The sequence below is a fragment of the Sorex fumeus genome, unplaced genomic scaffold (assembly GCF_029834395.1).
Source record: "Sorex fumeus unplaced genomic scaffold, SorFum_2.1 ptg000058l, whole genome shotgun sequence".
In the NCBI taxonomy this organism is placed as follows: Eukaryota; Metazoa; Chordata; class Mammalia; order Eulipotyphla; family Soricidae; genus Sorex; species Sorex fumeus.
In genome coordinates this window covers 2,707,421-2,719,627 of record NW_026606115.1, presented here as the reverse complement: position 1 = coordinate 2,719,627, position 12,207 = coordinate 2,707,421, and the positions used below count along the sequence as shown (strand labels likewise).

Genomic DNA, 12,207 nt, shown 5'->3' with positions numbered 1-12,207 from the left:
ATTTTCTGAGGATTTACTAAGCTGGTTGGTACTGTTTGAGCCTTGTGTTACTGTTTTCACTCACTGAATTTGATGGTCTTTGACACAATGTTCCCTTTAAATTTGCTGTGCTCAGTAGAAATGACATATGTACCTATATGTTCATTGCAGCACTGTTCACAATAGCCAAGATCTGGAAACAACCTAAGTGCCCTAGAACAGATGACTGGTTAAAGAAACTTTGGTACATCTACACAATAGAATGCTATGCAACTGTCAGGAGAGATGAAGTCATGAACTTTGCTTATAAATGGATAGACATGGAGAGTAACATGCTAAGTGAAATGAGTCAGAAAGAGAGGGACAGACACAGAAGGACTGCACTGATTTGTGTAGTATAAAACAACATAACATGAGGCTGACACCTAAGGATATTTGATACACGGGACAGATAGATTGCTCCATAGCTGGAAGCCTGCCTCATGAGCAAAGGGGAGAAGGCAGCTGGAATAGAGAAGGGATCACTCAGAAAAAGATGGCTGGAGGAATAGGTCGGGAAGGAAGATGTGTGCAGAAAGGAGCAAACATGATAACCTCTCAGGGTCTGTATTGCAAACCATAATGCCAAAAAGTTGAGAGATTATGGGGAATTATGTCTGCCATGGAGGCAGGGGAAGGGTGGGAAAGGGGGGCTATACCGGGGATATTGGTGGTGGGGAATGTGCACTGGTGGAGGGATGGGTGTTTGATCATTGTATGATTGTAACCCAAACATGAAAGCTTGTAATTATCTCACGGTGATTCAGTAAAATTAAAAAACAAACAAGCAAACAAAAACAAATTTGCTCTGCTCCTACTAAGATGTCAGAACTATGAAATTTTGAGGTGTTATTCCAGGAGCTGTGCTTGGTGGCTTGATGAGGTTCAGCTGTGGAGCTGGGTCCTTTCTATGTAACAACACATGTAAAGCATGTGCCTGGCCCATTAAGTTACCTTGCTAGCTCTGAAACCTTTTTAGAATGATGATTGTGTTGACTATCTCTGTTATCAGCTCCTACTCATTTTTAAATAAAATTTTATTTGGTTTGCCATTGTTTTACAGTGCCTTGTTTATGCTAAAACTAACTATAATCCATTTTCTGTTGTTACTAAGGTATTTAGTTGCTTGATAACTAAATGACAAATTAGGTAGACTCTAGCCTCTAGCAAAAGTGAAATGATCTAAGAAAAAACTGAAGATCCAGGACCTAGGAAGATAGCCCAAGTGGTCAGAGTACATGTATAGCAAGTACAAGGATCTGAGTTCAGTCCCCAGCACCACATGCCCCTTCCTCTCCGCAGGATCACAGGAAGTAGCCCATACAAAAACAAATTTGAAGATTAAGAAAAGCTAACATATGAAATATTTTGGGATATCAGGGACAACTATTTCTGAATAGCAGCAATATCCAGTTTAATGTAGCATTATTTTCTGGAAAAACACATCAGGACAGTTCTTTGACATATTCCATTAACTTTCTGGAGCCAAGCAATTGAGACAATAAAAATCATTTATGCTTGGGCATGGTGGAAATATGAGTGGATTGGAAGATTTAATGGGTAGAATATACATTTAACGGGTAGAAAATATATTTTCTTTTAAATGTTGATACCTAATCTGTATTTCCAGCTGTAAGTAAGAAATAAAGTGTAGCAGGTAGGCCAAATGAGCTGGGTATTTGAACTTTTGTTATGGTCCTACCATCTCCCCAAATAGTACGGTATTGGGTTTAGTCTGTTTAAAAATATCAGTGTCCTTCACTTCTATGTGGTAGAGTAACTGAATGAGGAAATGCAATGGATTAAGGGGGAATGCCTAGATCACCCTTGGCTCCAGAGTATAGGGAGACGAAAAGACATAGAGTGAAGGGCTAGAGAAGAGATAGATGAGAAGCAGTGGGGGTAGGGGGTCAAGGAGACCCAGGTACATTGGTGGTCTAAGGAATCATAGAGCTAAATATCCAAACTACAGTAAAAAACACTGACATTGCAAGACCCAAACTTTAACAACCAAATTTAAAAGGTGCCTGTCAAGATTGTGGGCTGGGGCTGGGGTGGGGTAGGAAAGGGAATCTTTGAGCAATGGTGGAGGGAACTTGACACTGGTGCTGGGATTGGTGATGGAACATTGTATGACTAAAACCCAGCTATGAATAACTTTGTAATTCATGGTGCTCTAATCAAATTTTAAAAGAAAAAAATTTATATTAAAAAAGGAGTATTGGTGTACTTGCCTCTGCTGACTTTTCCTGTTATCGCTTTGAGTTCAGAGCAGAACAGCTCTGATTCTTATAATGTGTTGTTTTAATTTTCATGTCTTTCTTCAAGAGCTAAAGTAGCATACAGTTACTGCAGTTGGCATAAATAGATAAGTGAAATATGACATGAATAATTTGTAAATTTGGGGACTGGAGGGATAATACAGCAAACATGCTTGCCTTGCACATGGCTGCCTAAATTCGGTCCCTGCTACCCTATATCCCCTTCTGAGCACAGTGCCAGGAATAATCTTTGAACAGAGTACCAGGAGTAATACCTGAGCATAGCAGAAAGATAAGTGTGTAAATTTGTTTTTTATAGAGTTGATTGCTCTTCTGTGATTACACATACTAGTACAAATTCTCTATATAATGGTTATTAGTGTAAATTCTGGAACCAGACCCTTGAGTATATGCCAGCTTTGTAATTTACTGGCCTCGTGAGTTTGGATGAATCATTTGATCCTTTTTTATGTTTTCATTCCCTCATTTGTACAATGATCATAGTAGGAGTACTGTCTTAGAAGATTTTGTGAAGATTATATACATAAAATTTTAAGAATATTGCTTGGCATATAATAATTGCTATCTAAATGGTTAGCTGTTCTTAGTTAGGGTTTTAAAGTTAGCTTCATTTTTTAAAAAGCTGCCTTTTTAATCTTCCAATCAGATTATCGAAAGTATTATTGAGGAGAGTCAGAAAGTACAACAGCTTGAAGATGAGTCTATGGATTCCAAAGGAAAAGAACTCTCTGATCAGGCTACTGCCAGTTCTATCATGGCTGAAACATCAGATATTAGCAATATACCTGGACTGTTAGCCATAGATCAAGTTCTACAGGAAGATTCCCAAAAGATAGAAAGTCAGAGTGCAGATGAAGAAATGGAAATAGAATCAAAAATGTGTTGTCCTTCTGATAGTGCCTGTGAGAATCCAGTAGATGAAACCACTGAGTTAACCAAAATAAGTTCAACTGAGCAGCTTAATGTGCCTGAAACTGAAACAGAAGTATTAAACAAGGAAACTGTGGAAGTTAAACAAAGTGATGATCAAGAACCTGTGTCCTCAGAGTCCTTACCAATTCAAGAATTTGCTGCTGTAGAAGAAGTTGCTCCTGCCAAACCTCCAAGACAGCTTACTCCAGAACCTGACATAGTAGCTAGTACCAAGAAGCCTGTTCCAGCACGTCCACCCCCTCCAACTAATTTCCCACCTCCTAGACCTCCACCTCCATCTCGACCTGCTCCACCACCAAGAAAAAAGAAAAGTGAATTGGAGTTTGAAGCTCTTAAAACACCTGATTTGGATGGCAAGTATTAAAGAAATAACTTTATTCTGGGGAACATTTTGGAGCTGAAATGGTTTTCTGATTGTTTTCATTTTCTGCTATATAAAACTTTACCAATCAGTGACTTTTGATTGGTTTTTATTTTTGGATGGGTTTGGGCCATGTCCACTGATACTCAGGCTACTTCCAGCTTGGTGCTCAGTCTCTTCGGGTGAGGATTGAACCCAGGCCTTCCATATGCAAAGCATGTACTCCTGCTTGTTGAGCTATCTCCTGGGCCCTAATAGCTAAATTTTAAAAATATTTTAGGGACTAGGTGTGTGACTCAATGCTAGAGCACTTGCCTTGCATAAGTGCGGCTCTGTGTTCAATCCACAGAACTGCAAACAAAAGTAAATAAATAAATATTTTATTAGGGGCCATGAGGGATAATCTAAAAGACTGGAATGTAGGACTGGCATGCATGAGGCCCTGAGTTTGATTTCTAGCAGTGCATGCCCCACATCCAGTACCACAGGATGTGTCCCTTTTGTCAACCAGCACCTTCACGGCAGAGCATTAAATCTTCTGTCCCACATGTCCAGTCCAAATATTTTTGGGAGTGGGACCCAGCCTCCTGAGCACTACTTGGGAGGTTTCCCATATATTTTAGTAATAAACCAAAGGTGAAAAATTTTACATTGATGATACATTGCTATAATTTTTTCTTTATTTTTACATTGATTGTTACATTTCTATAATCAAACATTTCAGCAGACTTTAAATTTTCAAATCTCTTTTACTGTTGAAGAGTGAGTGTGGCATGATGAAGAATCATGAGATATAAAGACCTAAGGTCTGAATTGAAGATCTTAATCTTTAAGGTGTATAGTCTTAAGGAATTTAATGGTTTTTTTAACTCTGATTTCCCCATATATAAAATAAAAGGAATAAAACCACTTTTATTACAGGGTCATTGAAAGAATCAAAGATTTAACCACTTTATATGCTATCTATAAAGTTGTGTTAAATTTGATTTTATTGTTGCAGTTCCCAAAGAAAATATTCCATCTGATGCTCTCCTGACTACCAGCATGGCTTCAGAGAGTGCAGGCAAAGATTCTCAGCCTTCGCTTGATTTAGCAAGTGCTACCAGTGGAGATAAAATAGTTACTGCCCAGGTTGGTGAATCCATGTTATATCTTATATTTATCAATTTTCTAGGACTGGCCAGTTTGTTGATTGTTTGGACCTTCTTTCTTTAAATCAATATTTCTTTGTCCCCCAAATCTTACATCCACTGACTGGTTCCACTATGACCTTGCTGAGTGATGTAGCAAGGTATTTAACAAGAATGCCAGGGACCCCAGTGATAAAATGGAGTGAACAAAAACTTCCTTGACAGTTACTTGCAAGGATGGAAGCATCTAAGGATGAAAAGTATGCCAGGTACCTGGTATGTAGTAGATATTTTAAAAATGACAGGTGCTGCTACTTGTGATATTACTAATATTAACAAATACCAAATATAATCTTCATATAGTTGACCTGTAGTGGTCAAAATTTTTTTATATAAATCTTTATTCTTTTTTTTTTATTATTATTAGTGAAACACCATGAGGTACAGTTGTAGATTTACAATTTTTTGTGCTTGGGTTTAGATCTCCTCATACTAGGATTCATATCCAACTATGAGACAAAAGAAAGAACTTGAGAACATAAATTTTTTGCTTCAGTTTAATTCTGAGATACAAGAGTTATTTATGTGCAGGTGGAGCAGGTTATCAAACTGGGAAGTAAGACATATAAGTCGTATCCAATGACTTTAGTGAAGAGGTTAGCAGTGTCCAGTTTTTGTAGGGTCCCCAAGCTAAGAATGGTTTTTATATTTTACGAGGATAGTTAACAAAAAAGAGAAGAAAGGTCTACAAAGACTTAAAGACTAATATAAAGTACAAGGCCTAAAATACTGTCTTGTAACAAAAAAAGTTTGCCAAACCCAATCTTTAGATATTTCAGTGATAGCAATATTAGTACTGGCATTCTAGTATTTTAACTGCTTTGGAGCCAGTTTCCAAGAGAGCATTTTGTTTTAAAGCTGCTAAAACATTTTACATGTCAGTTATACCTCAGTGGAAAAATAAACTACAAAGACTGCTTCATGGAAGCAGTAGTCTTGGCGACAAATGTTTTTCAGCATGCTGAGAACAATAAAGGAGTGAAATGGAGTATTCTATTTCAGTTTTTAGTAGACTTCATTATGTGAATTATGAATTCTTCAGAATCTTTAGAACTGTGTGTGGTAATGAATGATTGAGTATTTTTTTAAAAAGTGATCCAATTTTTATTTCTCTCATAAAATTATAATTTCAGGAAAATGGAAAAACACCTGATGGGCAGACAATAGCAGGTGAAATGATGAGTCCTCAGAGGCCTAGATCCAACTCAGGAAGAGAGCTTACTGATGAGGTAAAAATTAATTTTGTTATTCTTAAAAATACATACAGTTAATAAGAGAACATAAAAAACTTCTGGATATAAATGTTCATAAGGCAATGTGAATGTATACTGAGTATTTATTTTTAGATTTTTTGTGATGTATAGTGAATTTAAATTGTAATAAGTAAACATTGAATCTGTACATGCTGTACATCATGTAGCTTTCATAATCACATATAGCTATAATAGCAAGTTCCTTTTAAAGCCCACTCTAGAAAATATAGACCTTGCTTTCAATGCATTTAATCTACCATGTAATTATGTAAAAAGATAAGTTTAAGTCAGAGTTGTATCCAGCACATTTAAAAGGAAAACTCTGACAAACTTTAATTTTCCTTTTTTTTTTACACTTACGTTTTACATAAAAGCAAAAAAATTGGAGCCAGTAGTGTAGTACTTATGGTATGTAACTTGCATACAGCTGACACAGGTTCAATCCCCAGCACTACATAGGGTCTCCATATCATTACCAGGAGTGATCCTTTAGCATAGAGCCAGGTGTAAGCCCCGAGCACTGCTGGGTTGTCAAATAAAAACCTCTGTATTTACCACTTTAATTGGTTTTAATTGTCTACAGCTAAGTGGCATTAAGTACATTATGTATACACATCAATTGGTTAGTTTATTTATAATGAAGGGCTTTTTGTTAGTTGCAAGGACCATGCCAGATGGTGCTCGGGAGCCCCAGGTGCACATCCAGCTGTATGGAAGAAAAGTGGGCTTTTGGTTTTAAGATGGAATCCAGGAGTTCACACATGTCAGGCATGTGCCCTATCACTTGAACTACATCCTGGCCCCCCAAAAAAGATTTGAAGCAAAATCTTAATTTCTGTTTCTTTTAGACAGCACATTTTTTTAAAATTACTGTTCTTTGGGAAATTGCTTGACAATTCCTCAAAATTGGGCTGCCATGATCCAGCAATTCCATTTCTGTGTATAAATACACCAAAGAGAGGAGAAAACATATTGTCTACATAAAGTGCATACAAATGTTCTTAATAGCCTGAGTGTGGAAATAGCACAACATCCATCAGTGATGAATGCATAAATAAAATGTGGTATATCCATCTGCTTCATTGGGCTACACTAGCATGCAACAGGGATAAATGGAGACATTACTGGCACCCACTCGAGCAAATCAAAGATCAATGGGATGACAAGTGATACACGTGATATCCATCTGCTTGCGATAATTTTTGGCAATTAAAAAAAAGATTCTTTGCAAATAAGAGCATCTAGGTTCAATCCTTGGCACCACCACACCCAAATAGACTTGAAGTTCTAATACATGCTACAGCGTGGATGAACTTTGAAAACATGATATTAGTGAAAGAAGCCAGTCAACCCAAAAAGCCACACTGTGTGTGATCTAATTTTTATAAAATGCCCGTAAGAGGCAAATCCATAGAGACATACAGTAGATAGATTAGTGATTGCTGGGTTCTGGAAGAAGAGAGGAATGAAATATGAGGTTTCTTTTGGTAGTCATAAAAGTGTTCTAAACTCAGATGATAATATTTGCACAACTCCAAATGTGCTTGAAACTATGGCATTTTATACTTTAAATGAGTTAATTTTGTGGAGTGTGAATTGTATCTTACTAATAATGTTAAAAACTTTGCACTTTTTCTAAGTATATGTAGGTAGTCCTTAGCTTAAATTTTTGAGGATTTTGTACTCAGTATGTTATTAAATCATAGGGGTCCTCAAGGTATTGTTTTCTACCTCAGGAAATTTTAGCCAGTGTAATGATTAAGAACCTGGATACTGGAGAGGAAATACCTTTGAGTCTTGCAGAAGAGAAACTACCAACAGGTATTAATCCTCTCACTCTACACATCATGAGAAGGACTAAGGAATATGTAAGGTATGGCCTAAAGTTATTATTTATTATATATACTATTTTAGTGGAGTGGAGTGATAGCACACAGAGGGTAGGGCGTTTGCCTTGCACGCAGCCAACATGGCCGACCCGAGTTGGATTCCTCTGCCCCTCTCGGAGAGCCTGGCAAGCTACCAAGAGTATCTAGCCCACACGGCAAAGCCTGGCAAGCTACCCGTGGCGTATTTGATATGCCAAACACAGTAACAAGTCTCACAATGTTACTGGGCCCGCTCAAGCAAATCGATGAACAATGGGAGGACAGTGACAGTGACTATTTTAGTATACACAAAGTTTCTGCCTGTCAACTATGATAGTACAGACACTTTAGTTTCACTCATTCTTCTATTTTTAAATATAAAGTTAAAATAGAATGTCCTTATATTCCATATTTTTCCTTTTTTTCTTTTGGTTTTTGTGTCACGTCCAGGAACTGAACCCAGGTCAGCCAAGTGCAAGGCAAGCATCCTACCTGCTATATTATCCCTCCCGTTCCCCCCCCCCCCGTGTTAAATTTTTTAAAAAATTCCTAAATTTTGTTCTCTCTTAAGACTGTATAATGACTTGAGGAATATATATATCAAATTCTAGATACTATGAAAACATATTGAGGCTAAAACATTATGTGAGATAAATGTTGATCTTCCAAAATCTTGCACTGAGGATCACAAATTTGGGCTGGAGAGATAATTCAGGGGTTAAGGCCTTGTATGCAGCAGACCCTGGTTCATTCCCTAGTATCACATGGCCCCCTAATCACATGCCCCCCTAATCACATGGCCCAGAAGCCCAAGGCAGGGGATGGAGAACAAATTTTATAATCATATTGTCTTTGTAATGTCAGAAAGGAGATTAACTTTACTGCGAAGAGAAGATTTATTTTACTGTAAGATGTATATAGCTCTAAGATGTAAATAGATAGTATGTACACAAGGAAAATGTATTTGTAAGTTAATTTCTCATTTCTATGCAGCATCATTTTCATTTTTGGTTTTTGGGCCATACCCAGCAGCACTTGGAGAACCTTGTTCATCAGCCCAACCCAGCGCTCCCTGATCAAAATGTGTGATCTGGCCCTTTGAGCTGTCTCTCCAGATCTTCTGTGCAGCACAGTTTGCGCAGCAAAAACCCTTGTTTATTGTAGTTTTTCCCTAAAGCCCCTAAATTGCATTCACTTTTTATTTTACACATTACATCCTATATAGTTTCTATTGTGTCTCTCTAGTCTTCAAATTTCTCAGTCATCACTTAAATTTAAATTACATAAAGTGTGTTAACATATTTTTTCCTATTCTTATTAGCTATAAGTATAATTAGAGATTTTCGAGAACTGTGAATTGACTTATGTGTATGTGTGTTGAAATTTTTAAAAATTTTTTGAGACTCATGGTTTACAATGCTGTTAATAATGGTTTCTCATGCACATAATTCCAACACCTCACCCATCACCAGCGTATACCATCACTTTCCTAAGAACACCAAGACTCCTCCTTCCCGACCCGCCCACCCCTAACTCAATTGTGTGGATCATTTCTCCCATTATGTTGCCATTGGCCCTTTGTTGCTACCTTGATGTTTATCTTAGTCCAACATAGGTGAAAGACCATTCTGTATCTGTCCCTTTTCTTCTGACTGACTTCATGCAGTATAATGTCTTCTAGTTCTGTTCATTATGCTACAAATCACATGATTTTATTCTTAGAGCTGCATAATATTCCTTTGTATGTGTATGTGTGTATGTATGTATATATATATATCTATATATATATGTATATGTATACACCACAGTTTCTTGATCCATTCTTCTGTAGTTGGACCTTTGGGTTGTTTCTGTATCTTGGCTATTGAACCAAGTAGGTGTGCACATATCCTTTCAAATTAATGTTTTTTGTCTTTGCGGGATAGATTCCAAGAAATAGTATCACTAGATTGTATGATAGTTCTGTTCATATTTTTAAATAGATATCCATATTGTTTTCTGTAAACACTGAACCAGATGACATTTCTACCAACAATGGATGAGGGTTTCTTTCTCACCACAACCCCAACACTAGCTGTGTCCATATTTGTGAATATGTGCCATTCTCACAGGTGTGAAATGTTATCTCATTGTAGTTTTGATTTGTAGGAAATGGCTTCTTCCTAAATGACTTCTTCCCCTTCTTGTAGCAATGATGCAGCACAGTCAGATGATGAAGAGAAATTACAGTCTCAGCCCACAGATACGGATGGTGGAAGGTTAAAACAGAAAACGTGAGTTATAGCACATCCTTTTTCTTCATTTCAGACTTTTATTTTATTCTGTTTTTTTTAAAAACCACATCCAGCAATGCTCTTGGAGGACTAGTTGTGATAGTAGTGCCATGCAAGGATTGAACCCAGGGCTCCCATATTCAAAGTGTATACTCCAACTCTTTGAATCATCTCTCTGACTCCCATTTCAAGCTTTCATTTTTAACATGGAACTCATGGAGCCAGATAGATGGTATAGTGGGTAGGGTGCTTGCATTGCACATAATCAACACATCTGCAGTGTCAGGTTCAATCCCTGGCACCACATATGGTCCCCTAAGCACCACCAAGAATGAACCTTAAATGCAGAACCAGGAGTAAGCCACGAACACAGCTGGATGTAGCCCCAAAACCAAAAAAGAAATGGGGATCACTGTACAATTTTAAATTTTTACTCTGTCTTGTTTGTGTTTGTGTCCGTCATTACTACACCTCGACCCCAGTAAATAGATTATAAGTTCCCTGAGGCTATATTGGTCAAATTCATAATATCTGAAAATACAGTAAATGATAAATAAAATTTGCATTATGCCTGTGTTGTTTTTCTGACAGCACTTACCAAGGGTCTTAGTGGCAGAACATGATTATCCTTAAAGTTGCCTTTTTCCTTTCTCTTTCTCTTTCTCTTTGCAGTTTCTATTTGTCTCTTTAAATCCAAAACATGATAACCTTTCTGAATACTCCAGTTTATGATAAATTTCGTCTGTTTCTCAACCTCAGTGATACCTACAGTCAATATATCATACATTAGATCTTTATATGTATTTTTGGTCATACCCAGTGATGCTCAGGGGTTACTCCTGTCTCTGCATTCAGGAATTACTCCTGGCAACGTCCGCCCCTCTCAGAGAGCTCGGCAAACTACCGAGAGTATCCTCCTTCACGGCAGAGCCTGGAAAGCTCCCCGTGGCATATTCGATATGCCAAAGACAGTAACAACAAGTCTCACAATGGAGGTGTTACTGGTGCCAGTCGAGCAAATCGATGAACAATCGACTGGAGGACAGTGCTGCAGTGCTACAGTGCTCAGGGGACCATATGGGATGCCAGAGATCAAATTCAGGTTGGCCATATGCATGGCAAACACTCTACCCGCTGTGCTATCTCTCTAGCCCCCTAGATCTTTATATTATCTTAAAATTTTCTGGTTTTTAGCACTGTCACTGTAGCACTGTCATCCCGTTGTTCATCAATTTGCTCGAGCAGGCCCAGTAATGTCTCCATTGTGAGACTTGTTACTGTGTTTGGCATATCATATGTGTCACAGGTAGCTTGCCAGGCTTTGCTGTGCGGGCGAGATACTCTCCATAGCTTGCCAGGATCTCCAAGAAGGACAGAGAAATCGAACCGGAGTCGGTCAGGTCTGCCTTGTGCAAGGCAAATGCCCTACCTGCTGAGCTATCGCTCCAGCCCTTCTGGTCTTAAAAAGATGGATATATAATAAGCTATGCCATTAGCTGCAAAAGAATTTTGATCATGCCATGCTTCTGTTTCTCTTACAAGCATTAAGCACAATGGTGGACATGTGGGTTTTGCTTGGCTATACACATCACCTAATTGGTAATAATTCATCCTGAGCCTTAAAGCAGATTCTTCATTCAAGAATGATCTTTTCCTGGGGCCAGAGCCCCAGGGCAGTGGGTAAGCCTTGTAGCCAGCTGACCTGAGTTCAATTCTAGGCATCCCGTATGGTCCCCAGAGCACTGCTAGGAGTAATTCCTAAGTACAGAACCAGTAGTAACCCTTGAGCATTGCCAGTTGTGATCCCCAAACAAAAGTAAAAACAATATCACTGTATCACTGTCATCCCGTTGATCATCAAGTTACTCGAGCGGGCGCCAGTAACATCTCTGTTCCTCCCAGCCCTGAGATTTTAGCAGCCTCTTCTTACTCGTTTTTTCCCAACGATTGGAGGCTCTTTCAGGGTCAGGGGAAACAATAACTATTTTTTTTAAAAGATTTATCTTTTCCTATCGCTCCAGCCTGGGCT

General features: G+C 38.2%; 1 protein-coding gene across 1 annotated transcript in view; it reads left to right on the top strand.

Annotated features, from left to right (window-relative positions):
- WDR44 (WD repeat domain 44) overlaps window positions 1–12,207 on the top strand; it is a 126,374-nt gene that overhangs the window by 58,439 nt on the left and 55,728 nt on the right. Inside the window, exons 4-8 of the mRNA XM_056125773.1 lie at window positions 2,947–3,586; window positions 4,595–4,725; window positions 5,918–6,013; window positions 7,774–7,910; window positions 10,095–10,178. Coding sequence (XP_055981748.1) covers window positions 2,947–3,586; window positions 4,595–4,725; window positions 5,918–6,013; window positions 7,774–7,910; window positions 10,095–10,178 — 1,088 coding nt within the window. The remainder of the gene's footprint in view (window positions 1–2,946; window positions 3,587–4,594; window positions 4,726–5,917; window positions 6,014–7,773; window positions 7,911–10,094; window positions 10,179–12,207) is intronic.